This window comes from Falco biarmicus, chromosome 5, assembly GCF_023638135.1.
Source record: "Falco biarmicus isolate bFalBia1 chromosome 5, bFalBia1.pri, whole genome shotgun sequence".
NCBI classification, from domain to species: Eukaryota; Metazoa; Chordata; class Aves; order Falconiformes; family Falconidae; genus Falco; species Falco biarmicus.
In genome coordinates, this window is record NC_079292.1 from 7,317,262 (window position 1) to 7,337,706 (window position 20,445).

General features: G+C 43.7%; 1 protein-coding gene across 2 annotated transcripts in view; it reads right to left on the minus strand.

Moving 5' to 3' along the window:
- Positions 1-19,043, minus strand: part of MAPK11 (mitogen-activated protein kinase 11) — a 33,497-nt gene extending 14,454 nt beyond the window's left edge. The window contains exons 1-6 of one of the 2 annotated variants that reach the window (XM_056341178.1): positions 18,637-19,043; positions 4,871-5,000; positions 3,895-3,953; positions 2,696-2,807; positions 221-250; positions 48-95 (exon numbers count right to left, since the gene is read on the minus strand). In XM_056341178.1, the coding sequence (XP_056197153.1) occupies positions 48-95; positions 221-250; positions 2,696-2,807; positions 3,895-3,953; positions 4,871-5,000; positions 18,637-19,028 (771 nt within the window). In that variant the 5' untranslated portion in view covers positions 19,029-19,043. Of the gene's footprint in view, positions 1-47; positions 96-220; positions 251-2,695; positions 2,808-3,894; positions 3,954-4,870; positions 5,001-18,106; positions 18,126-18,636 lie in introns of those variants that run through there. The other variant, XM_056341179.1, reaches the window with a different exon arrangement.
- Between the last annotated feature and the right edge of the window lie 1,402 nt (positions 19,044-20,445).

Sequence of the window (20,445 nt, forward strand, 5' to 3'; positions counted from 1 at the left end):
CTTGAGGGCTTTTAGAACATCCTTCATTACAACAGCATGATACCTACCCTCAATTCACAGTCTTCATTTACGGCTAGGTTACTGGGCTTCAGGTCCTGTAGCAAAACAGAGAGTTAGTCAAGTACAATTTTAACCTTTTAAAGTATAACTATGTCTTAATAACACAGTTGATGCACAGAGGGACACACTCCATTTTTATTATTGCAATGAGTGAACTCACCCGGTGGATGATTCCAGCTGAGTGAATATACTGTGAAACAAAAAGGAAAAGAAAAGGTAAGACTTGAAGTTAGAGGTGAAGGAAGGTACGAGTCACTTGTCTTATCTTTTAGCTTCTGAGACCGATGGTTTTATAAATAGAAAAGACTTACGTCACACTACATTTTCAGATCAAACGAAGTTATGATGAACTTCAAAACCTCCTTGTTTTGTATTACCCAGAGCTAGATATTTCAAGAAAGGTAATAACCATGAAGACTAGATTCTACTACAAAAGAACTTGCAGTGATTCTTCTGTTGAAAGTTTCTTACCAATTTGGAATTTGTTCCAGTCTCATCTGGATGTCCATGTTGCTCAGCTAGTGGCTCAGTGAAGTCAGTGGCCTAGCAAGCAGTATGGTTGACTCCTCGAGTCACCTTCCCAAACTGTGAATGCTGATGTGGTGAGAGAGACTCACACCCTGGGACAGGTTAGCGACCAAAATACCCACCTAAACCACAGCACTACCTCAGGTCTACTTTTAAAGCAGGGGCCCAAAGCAGTGTATCAGTGTCTGCTATTTTACATAAAACATTAAAACTCAAAGACTGAGAAAAGCTTACTCTGTAACTGCCTACAGTTTACTTGTTAGGATTACCAACCGATTTATCTATGATCTAACTGACCAGGATCAGCAAGACCCTGAAAATCTGTTCTATTCTCTAGAGGTGAATTCACCTGCTTTTTCATAAGCAGAGATTACATGCAAAACCTGTATATCAGCTGAGAAAACCCTAAGAAAACACAAGGGCACTCTTCTTGTTGCAGACCTATGCACCATTTATTGGAAGGGCAGGGCCACCCCCGAGCGCTCCAACAGCTGCGAGCAGCTGAATGAAGAGGAAACCAAACCACTCCTTGCGACAGAAGGAGCTGTGTCCCTGCTTTGCTGAGACAATGACAACATCTCCTCCTGGTGCCACCAAGCAGTCCTCTACCAGCCAGCTCAGGAGTCTGTTGAACTATGCAGTTCCATGCCAATGCTTCGTCTGCTTCTGCAGATAGCTTCTGCATGGCACAAAGCCTGTGCTCCATACCGCTGAACACACCTACCAGCGAGCCCAAAGCTTACTCAGGTATGCAAATACACATTGTAATGACTCCAGCAGAGATGTAAGTGAGGAGGTGCATATGATCAAATGTTCTTCGACTAATGAGACATGAGAATTTCAATTCCAGAACAGATGAGAGCCACCATCGACCCCTCCCCTTTGAAACAGAGCCAGAAATGCACCTGAGTACATTTCTGAAATTCATATTCACTTTAGAGCAAAACTCTTACTATCATTTAGCTTTAACACAACATAGCCTTATATTCAAAACCGCAAGCTGGATAATTAACTCCAGAATCCATCTTCCTAATTAAGCTATTAACTTAAGTAAATGAGACAAAGCAATTAAGGCCTCAGTACTGCAATTTTTATTCACTGAAATCTGCACTTAAACTGACAGAACCCTCGCATGCATGAATAAAAATTAGTCTCGGGCACAAGGTGACCTGCTGAAAATCAGGCAAGTAGTATATTTCAGAGCCAGTATTTATCAAGTCTTGCTTTCAAACACACAGTTATTTTCCATGTCTAAAATACTAATTACTGTTATGTTAACTACTAAAGCAGCTGACCTTTCTCTTTTCTTTTTGCTTATACCCTGGAAAATCCATGCTGGTCAGAGAAAATGCTTATCGCCTAGTAATTGGAAGTATTTTCTACATCTTCTCCTGTTTATAGACACTTCCATGTTTAATGTCAGCAAAGTGATATCTATTTTAATTCTTTTGGAAGAAAATTTTGCTACAGTTTCATCGCCAATTGCCTGTGTTATCTAAATGTATAAATTTTAACTGATACAATTAAAGGGAAACAATGACTTTACAAGCAGAGTAAATCCTAGGTGATTGTGTGCAACATCACACATCACTTGAATAAACCACTTCCAGACATTTCCCAAAGAACCCAGTTAACTTGGTTATCTCTTCACCCATGGGATGCTCTCCATAAAAATCAGGGCTGTAGTTTTCCAAAGCACAAATGTGAGTTACTTGCCATATCATTCTTTATCAATTCCACATTCTTCAGAAGTTTTTTCATTACTATCTTGTGACAGGTGAAGTATTTAAAGCACACAATGTGCCCTACAGAACATGTCCACTCGAGACACTACATAGCAAGCGATTCTCCCTCAATAATAACTTAAATAGATACTGATCTAAAGTTAAAGTTCAAGGGGAGTATTCACATGTATTGCACATGTAAACATCAGCAGGCTTGAGGTCTCATTTCTGGTTAGAAAAATGATCTGATAATTTCTGAAATAAAAGTGCACAGATAGCCACAATCAAGACAAATAAAAAAAAGTGTTTAAGTACTAGAGACTGAACCAGTCATTACTACAACATTTTGGTTGCTGACTCAAACTCCTGCACTCAGCCAGTACCTTAAGACCTCGAAGTAACTGATAGATGAGAAACTGTATATGGTCATCTGTTAATTTCTGACACTTCACAATGTTATTCAGGTCAGCACCCATTAAATTTGTCACAAGATACCTGTGAGAATAAAACAGAGAACAAATAACATGCTTCATTTAAGAATGGCAGAACATAAAACCCTCCAAAAGCATCACATCTAAAGAGTAACTACACACTCCAACATAGGTTTCTTTTCCATTTTCCACTAATACACAGTTTATGCCCTTTAAATCAGCTATAAGATTTAATAATGGAATCACAGCTATATTATCATGAAAAAGAAAAATCCTTACAGTACATTAAAAGCTTATATCTCTTTTCTCCATGACACACTGCAGCAGTTTAGTGAGGGGAGAATGCATCAAGTTTTGGGATGAATAGGAAGCCTCACCCAGAATCAAAGTGGAAGCCTGAGGCACTGAAACTATGGTACCTGCAAGGCCCCGGAATACCTGATGACAGAGATTAACATTGGATTGGTTGAAATAAGAGTGTTTTGTGTAACTTCCCTCCCTGCCCCCACTGGAAGTTTTATTTTTTGACAAATTTTGCAGAAACATTGATTCTTTTCCAAAAAACCCAGTGCTGGGACAAAAGTATGCATCTATCATACCCAGTTCTCATTTATGTAATTCTGCCCCAGAGTCAAAGGGGTTTGGCCACTAATTTCCGTTAAGACAAAAATATATTCATTACTATTTCTTCCGCTAAATTGTTTACCTAGTGCTTATACATGATGAAACCAAGAGTAACTCTGCATAGATCATATGTCCGAGTAACACCAAAATACACCTAGTCCTAAGTTAGTCAGGAACGTAGCCTAAATTTATTTTGTCTCTAACCAACAGAATACTTTCCTGCATTCCTCAACTATCCCATCTAGCTGTGAAAAAAAATAATCTACAGCTAACACACAATTGAACTGAAAAAGTTTCACGATTATTGGCATTTATGCAGCATCAAATCATTTACCATATACCTATAATTTCAAAAAAGTACTAAAATGAGGCCCATTGTCCTGCCTCCTTTTTTGTGGAAAAGTTGCAAGAAGATTTGTTGGGGTTCTTCACACAAAGCCAACTGTGGCTGCAAATGTACATGCTTCCTTTTAAAAACCAAAGTGGTACTTACTAACTCGTCAGAACGATTTTAAAATTTTACTTACACTTCATTAAAATTTTCTATTGACGTTGCAGGTGTAAAAACGTCTAGCAATCCTATAACCTGAAAGATGAGGGAATAGACATTTTATTTTTAGAAATCTGTAAAGCGACATTTAATTAGTGTTGACAGTGCTTAGCATTTTGGGGATGAAACTTAACAAAAATATGACACATGGTCATTTTTTAAGTGGTCTATACAGGTATAGCGACAGCTATCTTCATGACCAACAGAAAATTATATTAATTACAAAAAGTAATTACAAGACTTTGGACAATGAGAAATAAAGGCAGGAAAAGCAATGTCTCATTACAGAAAAGGTGACACATGGCTTGTTAAATTATGCACAATTTTGTCGGTTTTCTTGTTCTGTTGTCATTTAATTTTTTTAGCACCTCTTCTCCAGGATACTTTTCACTGCACTATATTTTATTCAGGCTTCAATTCATCAAGTTACTTTTAAGCAGGTAGATATTCCCAATGAAACTAATTGCCACATAAACTTAGAATAGTACTCAATTATTTGGGGCCTGGAGTTCTACTATCTTTCATCTAGATACTAAACTGTTGTTAATTTCAATGACGGTACCTGCTCTTAATTTCTCAACAGAATCCAAATTCAGCAAAAGCAGGTTTGAGGTGTGGGGTTTTTTTCCTGGACTGATATTCAAGAGCAGTCAACAGCAGCGAGCAGAACACTCTCACTGCTTTAGTTAGAGTAAGACCACTTCTTTTGGATTTCACTAGCTGCATCTTCAAGATGAAATTAGATCACTTTTAAATAAAAAGGCAGCCTTTTACTGAAAGTCTCTACTTCAAAGGCCAGTACTTCACTACACGTAAGATGGCTAGGTCTAGGTATCTTGGGTAGCTTAGAGTTGCATATACTTTTCGAAAAAGATTGTACCTAACTGAAATTAAGCTATATTTCAAACTTTTCTCATGAAAATCCGAAGGGAAAGAACTTTCTCTCCACTTACATTCTCATGCTTCATGTGCTTAAGCAACCTAAGCTCCCGGTAGGTCCTCCTCGCATGAATAAGTGATTGGAAAGGTCTCGAAAGCTTTTTTACTGCCACCTTCTGTCTTGTTTTGGTATCATAAGCTGAACTGGAAGAGAAAAAGGAAAAGTCCAAGTTGATGGCATGTTCAAAGCTCTCAGCTAGTTCACTGGAGAAACCTGTACTCCCCTGGGGACTCTCACTCCTCCTTTTGCCCTCTTTCACCTTCTATCCAGGGACTGCAGCCAGGGAAGCTAGTCAGCAGTAACTCCCGAGTATTCAAAGACAGTTCCCTTGTTTTCCATCTTGCACATTGCTAACGCTTCTGATAATGTTCAAAACTCACCCCCAGGTAACCCTCCCCCAGATGGCGCGAAAAGTAACCAGAGAATTAGCTCCTTTAGTGCAGCTCTAGCCTCCAGCTCCAAGGCAAGGCTTGTAGGGTAACATGGGGGTTCACGCTCTGGGTCTTACTGAACAAATTGGAGTCTTTACTAATTAGAGGAATGTTGCCGTTGTGTCTAACAATATTAATTACCTATGTGACCATTAGCTTGCTAGACTGTTAGGGCACAAAACTGGTATCAAATTAGGATGTTGACATAGCCAAGGCCATAGTGTTTCCTTGGGAAATGCTGGTAACAAGCGAACAATGGGTACACGTCTTACACTCCAGCCCACAGATCCTGCTGACACACAGCATGTGCTTCATACAGATGGAGATACCCTGCTGAAGAGGACACTGAATACGCACGTCACCATTTGCACAGAAGTGAGACACACTGCTTTTTGTGTGTTAGAAAGACACGACAAGCACAAGAAGCCACAATAAAACGATGTCCGTCACATAGCACAGGAATAAAAAATGATCCCTAAATGTATTACTTCATGACACTACACATGAAAATTATAAAATGATTCAGTTTGCTACCTTCTTTTATGAAGAAAATAATGGATAAGAGTAACAACTGCAAGAAAATTAAGTTAAAAATGTGATCAATTAAACTACCTTGCGATTCTCTGTTGGAAGTGCGCATAACACTGTCTATGCTTGCCAGAGAGCATTAGCAAGACAAGAACCTTCACATGTTTATCTTTGAGAACTCTGAGTTACACACATGAAAATTAGATAACATGAAAAATGCACAAGAGCAAGATGACAACAGTCAACAGTCACACCAAATGCTGTTAGCTCCTTATGAACAGTGTTGCAGACACTCCTGCAAATTGTGGTCGGAGATGTCTGCTGGAGACAAAAACATCACTCGTGCCTGGAGTAGCTCCTAAACTTGATACACCAAGCCTATCATCAGCTCCAAATAGGTGGTCTTCTACACATATTTGGTAGTCTGCTAAAGTCATGAAGAGCCAACTGAAGAGCAAAGCCTCTTTATCTGCAGGCAGCTGGAGGACAAGGTGGTGTTTCTAATGAGAAGCAAGAAAGTACACAAGCAACAAATGGGCAGGAAGAAGAGTGGCATCCAAAAGGTGGCTGTGATCCAGTTATCCTAGAATTGTGTCAACCTCCCTGAAGGCCAATGCAGGGCACAATCCAGCAACATTTTATTAGATAAAAACAGAGTAAGAGGAAGTAGATTTAATCATGAATTTCTTGCAGGCACCATTGAAAGAGTGAGTCACTCATGAGATAAATGAAAGAGATAAGCCAATTACTTAGCTAGTTTCTTGCAAGCATCACAGAAGTGGATCTTCAGGGAAGTTTTAAAGGTGTACAGGGTTGCGGCTTTGCTGAGCACCTTGGGAAGGGCATTCCCTGAGCAGAAGAAAGAAAGCATAGGAAGAAGGAGATACAACAGAGATAATTGTTCCAACAGTAGAGCAGGGATGACAGAATTCAGGATATGAGGACGCTGCATTGCTCAAACACATGGAGCAGCTGAAGAATGAACAGTGTGAGAACAACTGACAACAGAGGTATCTTAAATTCCACATCACTGGCCACAGGGACAACATGAAGGTTGCACAAGTAAATCTGAAGAATTAAGAAGGGGCAATGCTTAGCTGTTAATATAACAAAGATTAGATATAATTGCCCTGCCTGGCCAATTAAGCCCCTGGAGAACACCACCAAGTCGCACAAATACTCTATCCTTTCCAACTTTTTTTTCCAGTGGAAAAGGAAATGTTTATCCAGATAAATAAATAGCATTGCCCAAACCAGCAGTCTGTACTTAACATCTCAGGTTTTCTGGTAATTCACAAGCCTTCCACTCATGCTTGTACCGGCTTGTGAAATACTGCATACATTATACAAGGCTAGGAGGAATTCGGTTTTAAATCCTATTACCATGATAAACATCCCTCTCCTCCCAATTCTAAGGTCAAATGTGGGTTTCAGTGATTTAAAAAACACTGATCTTTAAGACAGATTTATTTTTATACTCCATATGACTCAAGGCTGCACAGCTTTCAGATGGTACGCAGCGCTAGGGTTTTTTTAGCTTCAGTAATTCTTATGACAGCAGCTTTTTAGACCCAGGATGGAAGCACATGGCGGGGGGGGGGCAGGGGGGAGAAAAAACCAAACCCAAACAAATGGCAACTTGAGTCCTGGGACCTCCAATGGGAAATCATGAACTGGAGGTGCACCAGCCAGGGACTGACCTGGTTTACATGAGTTCCTTTGCAGTCAAGAAACTGTATCAAGTGATAATCAGATCTAATGCCTTCAGGGTCTTTCCTTGCCTGGTTTACCATCATCATAATTCAAGTTATTAACAGTGAAGCATTCAAAATTTTAGATTTCTTGCTGTTTGAACTCTCTTGTTTGTCAGATGCAAGGACGACGTACACCTGTGATCTCTGCTACTGCCTGTGATCACATTTTGCAAGCAGCAGGCCGCCGCCCGCGTTCCTCCCTGTGTGCACTCACACCTCCACGTTGGACTCTGTCTCCCCCTCTTGCTATTCTATCATCCTAGCTGCAAGCTGGGCTGTCCCTTGAATCCCCCAGCATCCCCAGTCAACAGTTAGGTGGCAGGATGAGCTGCTTCCCCTTCTGTGTGAATTCCCCAAGAACCTTCAGCGTTCAGGCTAGTCCCTGGGTAGGACATCTCTGGTCTCAGTCACAGTGACAATATGGGCCCACCTCTGCTCGGCACCTCATGGGCCTGTGACCAGCCTCACTAAACTGATTCAAAACAGCTTCTTAAAAAAACCACAGAAAAACTCACAAACAAACCGTGCTGTTAACAAGTTTGACTTAACAGGGAAGGAAAGGGTTAGAAGCCCTCACCTTCCCTCTCCCTTTGTGACACCCAGCTCACCCCACCCCCACTACTTCTTGGGACTGGAGAGGGCTTCTCTCTGCCAGCCTCTTGGTGTTTGCACCCCCTGACAAACAACTGCTGTGGCAACTTACGGTGCCTTTTTCTTCCGCACAGTTACTTTGCACAGGCTCCAGCTTTGGCCAGCCACTTGTGTATATACCCGGTTTATACTGACACCTGGAAACAAACAATCCTTCCACCGGTTCAGCTGCCGCTCCCTGAGTTTCTTTGAAACTACTTATTCTGAGGTGTCTTGCCTCTGCTTACGATGTTACCTCATGTACCTGGACAGAATGGATATAAACTTTGACACCTGCAAAGGGATATCATCTCCCATCTCCAAGGTATTCTTTACTGTTAGCACTTCATTTGTTGTAAGCAGTGAAAATAAGTGACTTTTTAATTGTGTATCATCAGTGACTATTTCTGGCATCATCATGAAGCAGTATGCTCACATGCCTCAATAGCATATGGGAACACCACTTTAGACAGACAATTGTAATTAAAAAAACAGTAACAATTGTTTCTTTTTATATTTACAAGAAAAAAAACTTGTAACAATCTTAGCCATAGCTTTTTCAGATACAATTATTCTTGACCCAGAATGCTTTGCAGTTATGACACAGTTTCTGCTGTCTGTCCTTTCCAAGATCAAGGACAAAACCCCCATTATTCCGCTTACAGGGATGGCACCACTTTCACGCAGATTAGAGACTTCTGCTTCGTGTGATTTTCAATCATTGCTTAAATTAGACCTACCTTTTCAGTGTTGTCAAGGCCTATATTTAATAATTCTACTGAAGTTCCACTAGATGAAATATGAATCTCTATTTATATGCACATTTTCCCAGTCCTTAAGTTTTCCAAGGAAAGTTTGAACATAGGAAGCTAAGGCAGTCTAAAAAGTCAGGAGGCAGAGAGCACAGGATTTTAACAGCTTCATACTAACTTCATGACTTTTGATGGGGCGTGGATTTCTACAGCTGATGTTTATAAACATGGCCTTACATACACCCATTTCCCCAGTATCCACAGCCAGTTCATCCTCTGTGGTTGCAGAGCAGCAATACAGGACAGGCAAGCCGCTCACGTGCACAGCCTGCTCAGACCCTTCAGGGCTCCGGGGATTAGAAGCACCCTATTCAGCTATGGCTACGTAACCTTCAGGATCAAATTTGCTTCAACAGCTGGAGGGCAGCTTGTGGGAGCCCAGTCTAACAAGCCACGCACGGAGCCAACTCGTACCCTATTTAGGGAACTCCAGTATCCGATGCAGGAAGAACACTTCCTGGGATCAACTGGTCCCTTTGGACCACAGCCAGTCCCTGAACTTCCTAATGCTTTGGGCTTGGAAAGGGCTTATGAGCTGGGCACGGTACTACCCACAGTGCCAGGAAAAAGTTCAGCTTCTCCTCATTCCCAGAGCCAGCTCAGGTCTAGCTGGTGCAGAACGAAGGCCTGACCCAAGCTGGCTGCATGTGGTGCCAGTCTTGTGTCTGCAGCAAACTCCCCATCTGCTGTAGGCTACCTGTGTCAGCCAATATTCCATCCCCATCACCCCAGATAACCACGAGGTTTTGGTTGTCTACAAAGCGTGATGTTATGCTTGTGGAAGCATTGCATCTGTACAAATAATTTGGTATACTTATTCTCAGTGATTCATTTGGGGTTAAGTGCAAATAAATACAGAGAAGAGTTAACTTTTCCAATGTTTTTATATATAATTTAGTGTCCCAGCTTGTCAGGCTGATATCTCTACATCATCAGAAGTTTGACAACTGGTTGGACACACTATAACAAACTTGGAGAGAATGCTGTACAGAAGCAGATCCTTAAATTTGCTCCATGTGACAAGGACACTGGGTCTGGGTTTTCCCCATATTGTTCTAGGCTTCTGGTTTTATTTCTTCCACTGCAAGCACAAGACAAGCTTCTTTCCTTCACAGGGTCACATTCCTTCAGAACACAGGAAGATTCCCCTTTACATGTAAGTGTTAGGAGAAAAAAATGAATTAAAAATGCAATTTATGCTCAAAACACAGATTTACAACTTTGTGCTCTTATCCACAGACCTCAGCATCCTTTCATGTACCCACTGACTCCTTCCATTACAGGAGACAGGAACCTCCTTGTGGACAAACGTCCCCTTAATTTGTAAGATCCTGAATTCCTGAGAAAAACAAGTAACAGCAGCAGAAGGGTGTCTGTGAGCAAGCACTGAGGGGAAGGAACAGAAGAGGGGTCAACACACAGAGAACCTAGTCATTGAGGTAGGCAGCCCTTACTGCACCATGCATTGGCAAGTAAGGTAGAAAGGGGGACACACAGGAACACTGCTCCCGGACGTCTTCTAGTGCCTAATTATATAATCCAGGTTTCTCACAATTCCAGTGAATGACAACCTTGTTTTGTGCATTTCTCATAAATGTCACATAAGCGAATGAAAGTCATCACATGAATAACATGGATTTTGGTTTTTGTTTGCAAGGTTTAGTTTGTGATCTTTGTCTGCTGGGTTTTCTCCCGGATCTTGTTCTTGTTTTTTAATAAATAGAGCTACTTCTTATTGAAATATTGTCTTGAAAAAAGCACAAACAGCACCTATCCAATACCAGAAAATGGACCATAATAGCTATTGGCAGTACAGCAAGAGAACAACAGAAAAAGGCCACCTGCAGTAAGCCTAAGTTAAGCAGCAAAGTAAACCCAGGAAACGGCTCATTTGTTCCATCTTTATAAATGTTTTGTTACTTTATGCAAGTTCAAGTTGGTGACTTCCACTCTTTAAGAGCTAGATTTAAGGTACAGAGTGTGTTTGTTTACTAAACCACAAAAATCGGCATATATGTGCCTCAAAAGGAAACCATAAAGAAAAATGAGATGGTAGCAACACAAAAGGTGGGAGGATGAGTAATGGACAGCTCTGAAATGACATGTTAATCTCCTCGTTAGAGGAAAAAAACCCCTTGCTTGATGACGATAGGTTATTGTATTGTAAAATTACATCCCATCACTTGGATATTATTCCAACACACTGTGCTGAGCACTACTATCAATTGTTTTGGCTTTAGTACAATCACTGTCAATTACCTCAGATTAATTTACCACTAAATCTAAATATAAATCCACAAAATATGTTACACATGCAGCATAATTGTTCCATAACCAACATAAAAATATGTACATACTTTTAAGCAGACACTGAAAAATACTAAAAAAATAATTGCTATCCATGTGAATATGTTTGTGAATATATCACCAATCGTCTTTCAATGTAACAACATGATCATAAAATGCTGTATCAGCCTCTGAATCCACAAGCTATTTTTAATCTTCTGATCTGTCTCTTCTGTCTCCACAGTGACTTAAATATTCAAATAACTTTACAGAGAGGCAGTCAGTCACACTCTTCTAGGTGAAGTTACAGACAGTACAGCTTACATCAGTGGGAGCGATGCATTTAAAATCATACTTGTGAGAAAAAAAATACAGAAGGTTGGGGTTGTAAGCTGTTAGCTTCCTCAGCAGTGTAACCAGCTCATGGGCACTAAAATAATAAAGTATTTTAGATAGCCTATAAGCCCAATGTCAGTGTGTAAACAAAATCTGTCAGCTGCCACTAAGCCAGTACACTGCTAATAACAAATGTATTCTATTCAGCATTTCATTAAAAAAAAGTCTGCCAGGTAGTTACAAATTGTGGGCTTTAAACCTAGAGCTAGAAATGCTCATGGATACAAACTTCAATAAACCCACCAGTGCTTTCAAGTACTTGGATAAACCTAAACAGACGAAAACTCACTTACATTCTTGTCCTTCTTTTTCCTATTCCTCCCCCACTTCTCTTTCAAATTTCCTGTTTTCTCTCTCCACAACAGTCAAAAAACGAAACGGTAGCAATTTTTTCCCAGGTCACGTAGGGGTTTTGAAACACCCTCTCCCTCCCTGACTGTAGACACAGAACTAAGAACTAAGATACTGGATTTGTGGTACCAACAGGCTAAAACTGTTCTGAAACTGGAAACAGCTCCTTGGGAAACTCTGCTGAAGGAACCAGGACCCTAGACTTTAAGGGCTCTGGAACAGGAACTGTATCCCCTAGCCAAGTGCAATCGCAATCACAACTGACAGCAGGAAAGGAAAGCAGTTAGTTATGCCACTGCTGCATCATGTGGCCAGGAAGATGCATATTACAACAAATTATATTGAAGTAGGGACGGAGGAGACCCTTTGCAGAGAATTTTTATTCTGCTAATGTATTCCTGCAGCCACGCAGAAGGCTGTAATTCGATGATCCTTGTGGCCTTTCTGCCACAACTGGCTCATCTCATGCCTCTCATTTGTCTTCCATCCCATACTCCTTCTCTCTCTAAAAAAGACTCAGTAATTCCTCCTGAATGAAAACCTGCATCATACAAATGATGATCCTCCCCACTTCTTGAGCTTGCCTGTTCTTCACCCTTCCTGCAATTCCCTCTACCACCCCTCCTCACGCACACATACAGACGTTTGTCATCTGCTCTCAAACTACTCCAGTCTTAGTGACAGCATCCTACATAGAGATCTCCATCACAGCCATTCCCAGCCCTTCTCATTCTTCTCCACAAACACTTCCTTCCTGATTCAGCCTCCTTCATTAAAAGCATTCTTAGACATGCTCATTTAAAGTAAGAACCTTGACTCCACTAATCACCATCCTACTTCCCTTTCCTTTCCGAAGTCAGTAACTACACTGTTCCAACAGCTGGGAAATACGCAGGATGAAACTGGACAAAAGAATAACAAGCAACCTACATTCCATCCTAGTACTCCAACAAAACCACTTTCAATGAACTCTTCAGTGATGTCTCCCTGGCCAGTGCTCAGAAACACTATTCCACCTTCCTTCACACATCTTTCATAAAATTTAGTGAATTCTTGACCTCCCTTGGCTTTGTAGTTGCAAACCCCACTGTGTCTTCGCTCCTAATAGCTATTTCATCACGTTCCTCTAAGGGTCTATCCCACTCTGCAACATTTTTTGTTGCTTCACTTATATTCATCCATTCATTCTACCAATGCTGCTGCACGATCCTCCTCCTAAACTGTAACGCTGATCATGCAACTCCTTTTATTTAGTTCTCCTCCCTATGGCAACCTCACTTTCAAGGCTGCATTTCTGAGTATCATTATTACATATATACACTTTTAAGAGGTGTTCTGGCTCTGACTGGACTCTCGTATCAGCCTTCATCTCTCACTGAAGTTTTCAAGCGTTTGAATAAGCTTAGAAGGGCTCATTGTAAGTATCTGCAAACTAATGAAAGGCTTCAAAACTTTCCTTCTGTATGATGCATACCAAAAATAGACAACTGCTAGCAGATCTTGGACAGCAGTATTTTAACAATATTGTTTGAAATGTTTCTAATAAAATATGAACATACGTAGATGAAGTTCAGTCCCTGTATCTGCAGTGGAAACAAAAGACCTGATCCAAAAGAGGAACAGACCAAAGGGAGTCAACCGGCTCTACATGTGCTTAGGATTCTGCCTTTAGCCTGCAGAGATCTATAGTCTTCGGTTTCCAGCTGTATTTACATACAGCAGGTATGTGTTACTACTACTCTAAAAGTTTATTTCAGCATTTACTGTTTAAACTAGCATGTACTATTACAGTGACATCTAAGTCCAGTAACCTGATCCCATAGTTGCAATCATGTACTTGCTATCACTACAGCTAAGTAAAAGGTCCCTTGAAAAAAACATCCAAAAGTCATCCAGTACAATCTTGGTTGAGGGAACTTTTCTTTGTCAGTCAAACACAGTTTATATCAGCCTTCAAAAACCCTCATACGCTACTGAGGTGTCTCAGCATCTCCTTAGAGATCCTCAGTGTGAAAAGGCCAGAATCAGCAATGTTATGTTTGTCTTGCAAGCTACTGCCCCCAAAACACTTGTGAGTGACAATCTAACCAGAAGCACAGAATAGAGTGGATGAGGGAAAGAAGGGGTTAAACTTAGGAATTAAAGCCTTCCGCTTCTATTTTTCCATTTGTACTTACTCAAAGCAAAATCAAAACCTAAACACCATCCTCCCTTTCCCCATTTTACCCAAAATCAGCCAGGACAAAAACTTAATGGATCTTAAGCTTGCACTTACGGTAGCAAGATAGAGGGACCCACTGAACTGCTGCATTGTGTAAATGACATAAGGTAGGCTTCGCTTTCCTGCTTTTCTTGAACTGAGGCCTGTGCCGTTACACTCTGACTTAGCAAGCCTCTTTTTTAAAACGTGTTACATCACCCAAGTTGGTGTCAGGCATTGCATACGTTTAAAATTAAAAGAGCCTGAGTGCATGATGTAAGCACTGTTGATGCCAACTGCCTCTGAGGAAACAGCGCAGGAGTTTCTGGTTGGGAGGAAGCTCTGGACTCACTCTGGTTCATCTGCCCTTTCCAACGAAGGCAGAACACAGAGCTTCCAATAGGCTAATGGGAAACAATGTGTTTAGAGATCAGAGATGGCACACCGCAGAAGGCCGTCTCATACCTCCCAGGCAAAAATAAGACTAAGTAGTCTTTGGAAGACAGTTTACAAAAGCTGGCATGAGAAGAGGCATACAGGCTTTAAAAAAAAAAAAAAAAAAAAGCCTCAAAATCTATTCACATTACATAATTTGTGCTACAATAAAAAGTCTTCAAAAAAGAAAGATGAAGAAGCTCTCTCTCAAGTAGGTGGAACGCCAGCTCCCAGAGGAAAAGGTGGACAGGTAGCAAACTGTAGTGGTCCCACCAGGGTAATACAGCAGGGAGGCAGGGGTGCTGCAGGCCAGAGGTCCAATTTATAACCACTATCACTGGGACAGCTGAAAGACTCAAACACAGCCAGAATTTTTATTTAAAAGGCAGAGTCACAAGGGTCAAGAGTTTAAAATGCAGTTTGTCCCAAGACATTAACCGTCTCTTCTCTCTAGATCTAAACCAAAACGGTTGTAGATGAAGATTACCTTGTGAAAGTACACTTGCTTGCTTCCCACCTAAATGCCTATCAGCTTAAATACTGCACTTCAAATCAGAAATGTTTTTAACACTCACATTCAGCAGGGACAGTGCCTGCTCTGTAACAGTCAATCAGCCCTTTGACTTCTATGAGAGATAAATCCAGCTTTGGGGGTGGACACTGTGAAAATGTATTTTTCAGGAAAACCTTAACTGAGTTTTGACTTGCAGAAAAGTTAAATTAATTGTCCGGTATAAAAAATTCCTCAACTTGATAAGCAAAGCTATAGCACACAAAGAAAACAACTCCAAAAGAAACAGTTTTGCATGTAAATTTGGTATTTGCTAATACGCAGACATCACCTGAAAAATTAACTAAAATATCCTGTTGAAGACTCCATTGATCATTTTCAAAGCAATTAAACTACCATACACACCACGCTTCCACTGGGCTTTGATATTTTTCCTAAATTAACAAAAAAAAAAAAAAAAAAATCAGATTTGGCAGCAGCAAATGACAGAATATCCACCAGCTTGAACAGCCATAGGAATAGAACCCAGAAAAAGGGAAGCCCTTTGCAGAGTTAACATACAGGAGTAACGCAGAATGTACTGCAAGAGCGAAGTACTTGGGGGAAAGACCTCACGGTTCTCTCTGTGGTTCACACAGATGCTGAAGTGCAATGCCACTTGGCAGTGTGACTGAGTTCTGAGGATCTCCAGGAAGGATTGTTCTTTATGATGTGTCATTAAAGAAGTGAGAAATGCAGTAGAGCTTTTTTTATGCTACGGAAGGTTTGCTTTTTATACATATTCCACATCTAAATAAAAAACAAGGAAAACATACTGGAAAGCACTGTGTTTGATATAGATACCTCTCTAAAAGTGAATCTGTTTTAAAATGGTATCTATCTCCATAGCACATTTGATGCATCTGCATATAAAAACTAACCCAAACACAAATTCTGTTAGAGACTTATGAAAAGTCAATAAACTGGGCCAAAACACAGCCTCCTCACGCAAACTCTTCTACTGATTTTGAGCTGCAAGCAAAAAAGGGCAACCAGAAGTTAGTTTAAATGCAAATATTTACAATATGTTTCTTATTACCAGTTACCACTTCAGTTGCACAAGTCTATCAGATGCGACTGATAATTTACGGTAGAAAAGGAAAGGGCAGGGACTAAAGAGTTTCACTGAGGTAGAAAAAGATTTGTTACAACAACTTTGTTCCTGTTTTAAAGCCAGTGTTTGGAGTTCAGGACCTTGGCTTCTGTTCAGCAAAGCACTTAAGAATTTGTTTGATTCCAGTGGTTTCTGTAAGACTTAAATATGTTTTTAGATGTTTTACTGAATAGGAGTACAATTATTCACAAAAGCAATATAGCATATTACTCAAGGGAATGATTGTGTCTCGTAGGTCTCCTGGGTAAAGCACATGCACATAAAGGGGAAAAAAAAAATCAATTTCAATAGGCACTAAAAATAGATAACTTTTCTGAGAGAGACTTTTCCTCACATTCAAGCTTCTGTTTGGGTTTACAGTTCATCGATGTTAACAAGGCTATTAATATAGAGCAATATTTTATTGCTGTATTCTGTTCTTAAATGTATATTTTAGAGTAAACCTTTCCCATAGCATCTTCCAGTCTCCATTTTACATCTCAGTTCCTAGGCTTCTCCATTGATAAAATACTAGGATTTCCTTGGCTTCACAGACAAATAAAAAGTAAGTACAATGAATTAACTATAAAGACAAAGCACCAGCTGGGCTGCATGCAAACCATGTTTGGATTTTCTTCACAATTTCTCAAAAGTCTGGACATCTCATTACAAAATTCAGCAGAGTGGGTCTTCCCCTTAAAACTACATCAGCATAAATTGGGAAAATAATCAGAAATGTAGGTTCAGCTGAAACATAACAGTAGTTACTCTCCTAACCGTATATACATCTCCTAGTTTGTAAAATAAAAAAGGAGACAGTAAACTAAGACTTTATAGCCTAAATGAACTAGGTCCTTGTAAAACTATTCCTATCAGTTGTCACAGGACTGTATGGTTAACTACAACGGCAGGTACCAACAGTCACACAGTATTTGCCTAGATTTCCCTGGTGCAACTATAAGCCTGAAATAATAAAAGAGAAGAATTCAGAGATGCTTTGCACTAGTCCCAAGTGTTTCTGCTGATTGTTGGAGGCTTTTAAAACACATATTCCTAGTTTACATGTAATCGGGGCATTTCACAGAGCTAGAGAAGGAAGCAACAAACACGAAACTCCATAAACGTTTGTCCTCTGCTATCTGCCTGTGAGCGACTGTTGCGCAAGCTTAGCCCGTGACAAAAAGTTAAGTATGAAAGAAATCTTTTTTTTGTGAGTATGTATGTTTAAAGGCCCATTATGGATTGTTTTTATGTAATTCTACTTACCCGGCTTACAAAAGAAACACGATTCTTTTTCTGAAACCCCTTAAACGTCGCTATTATTTCCAAAAATTGATTCAAAGCTTTTATAAGCATAGTCAAGCGTGCATCAAAGATGAAAATGATAGCCCGACCTGCACTGGGACTTCCCCAAAGCGCAAGCCTGAGATAGTGATTACCAGAAAAAAACACGGGAAACGTTTCGCGGTAAGATGTGACAAACCCTCAGGCTGCCCTAAGCAGCCGAAGCCCCTGGGCGGCAACCCGCCCTCACCTGCGGCTCCCCTGACATCCGCGGGGAAACCCCCTCCCCCCGCTGCCCCCCGCCCGCCCCGGGGCTTCCCCCCGCCTCCGCGGGCAGAGCTGCCCGGGCCGTGCCCGCCCCGCTAACCGCGGCCGGGAGCCCGCCGGGCCGCAGCGGGGACAGCTCCGGGCCGTGCCCCGCGCCCCGCCGCTGACCCCCCCCCGCCCGCTCGGGCGCGCCGTGACTGTGCAAGATTCTCGGCTTCGGGGCAGCTCTCACCCCGGTGCGAGCGGCGCCGGCCGGCGAGCGGCCCCGCGGCGGCCGGTCGGTTTAACAGGCGCTGGGCCGGCGGGCGGCCCCGCGACACCCCCGTCAGGCGGCGGGCGGCCGAGCGGCCGGCGCGGCGGGCGGAGGGGGGTTAGCGGCGGGCGGGCCAGCAGGAGCCGCCCTCCGGCGGCGGCGGCGGGCCCGGTTGCCCGGGTGACGGCGAGGCATGCCCCGGCCCCGCGGGGCCGCCGGCCGCGGCTCCGGAGCGCCCCAGCGCCGCACGCCCCGGCTGCCCGCCGGACACGCCCCCGCCGCCGCACGCCCGAGGCCGGCCCGCCGCCGCGCGGGCACGGCACCCCCCTCCCGCACCGCCCCGCTCCGCTCCGCTCGGCGCGCACCGGCCCCGGCGCTCGGCGCGGGTCCCCCCCGCCGCCCCAGCTCCGTCTGCCCCCGCGGGGCGGCACCCGGGCCGCCCCCCACCGCCGCCGCCGGCCGGCAGCACCTGCCGGCTCCCGGCCCCTCGCCCGCCGCCCCGCACCTACCAGACGGAGCCGTAGGCGCCGGAGCCGACGGGGGTGAGGTTCTGGTAGCGCTGCGGCACCTCCCACACCGTCTTGTTCAGCTCCTGCCGGTAGAAGCCGCCGCGCTCGGACATTTTCCCGGAGCCGCCGCCGGCAGCCAGCAGCGGCAGCCGCCCCTCGGCCGGGGCGGGGAGCGAGGCGGGCACGGCCGGCGCCGGCGGGGAGGAGGGACCGGCAGGGGAAGGGGAGGGGAAGGCCGAGGGGGTGGGGGCAGCGGCCGGGGCCGGGGAGAGCCCGGGCGGGGGCGAGGGGCGCACAGGCCCAGGAGCCCCAGGGCCGCCCCCGGTGTCCTCCCGCGGGGGGAGCGCGCGGGGTGTGGCGAGGCGCCGGCCCCGCCCCGGAGCGGCCGGCATCGCTGCGGGGCGCCGTGTGGCACCGCACCGGCCGCACCGGCCGCAACGCGCGGGCAGCGCGGGGCCCCGCCGGGGAGGAGCGCGGGCGGGCCCGGTCACCCAGCCCGTCCCCTGGCACCGGCAGGTGGCCTGGAGCCTTGCTGACACCTCTCGCGTTCTGCCACGGCCACCTGAAGCTGCCCCGCGGCCCGCCGGACCCCCTCGCCCGGGCTGCAGCGACAGCGGCCCCGCACCGGGGTCTGAGTCGGGGCCTGGCCCGCGGGGCCGGCCGTGGCTCTGGCCGGAGCTCGGGTTTACTGGGCATCCCCCGGTACCCAGAGTTTCCCCTTAAAGCACTGGCTCCCACATGCAATCTTCCAAACACCTCCGCTTTTCATCAAGGAAGGCTCAAGCCCTCGGGATAACAGTGGAAAAATCTTGAAAACTTGAAATCTTCAAAATTCACGCACCAATTAAAGTAAAAGGTTCTCCGAGTTGTTTACTGCTTTTTTTCTCTTTTCTCCAAAATGCGCTTTATACACAATGATTTCCGGAATCATTGCAGCACTACTGCAATGTTACCGGTGTATTTTCCTATGTATTATTTCCTTCCATAACTTCTTATGCTTCCTTGAGCACCTCTAAACTACTTGTATGTGGCCTGCTTGCACAGATTCGGAGGAAAGAGGTTGCTCTGCACCTGCCTTCAAATCAGTGTTGGAATGTAAATCCTCTCTTTTCAGAACGCTCATGTAAGTCCACTGTGTTCCTCTACCATGAGTTGCAGTTCACTTTGGCAAATGCATGCTCAGCTTGTGCTAGGACATCACTGTGAGTGTGCGGAACGCGTACACCTGAAAAATTGTGAGCATAATGAGCCAGAAGGCACATTTTATGTATGCCCCAAACACTGGAGGGTTCAAGTTCCAGCTCCAAAACCCCAGCCCATGTTACATGACAGGACTTCCATACTAGGACTAACTGAGTGAACACTGCCAGCAACTTTGGCATTTGCTCAGTGCATTTCAAATTAAAAAATACACGACTGATGCCACTACAGCCATTTACCTGCAGCCCTCCGCTTAAGGGGCACGAAGTACTCCTAAAGCCATAGCCTAGTTCTCACTTCTATGCTGCTCTAGTGCAACAGGCTCCCCAGTCCTCTCCAGGCCGCTCCTTGGTCCCACTTGAATTTCTGTGCTGAAGGCACAGTACTTGAAGAAAGTGGTAAGTGTGAAAAATCCAACAACACATTCATTGATCTTATGTTTCGCAGCACCACCATTTTGAGTTTTAAAATCAGAGTAACAGTGCAGTCGCTCTACACCAAGCCAAGAGGAAATATTTCTGCCTGCACCCCGCCGCCCCTAGAGTAAGCAGGCCCAAATGTTTTCCAGTGCCAAAATGGAGCAAATAATCCTGCTTGCTGATTTTTATT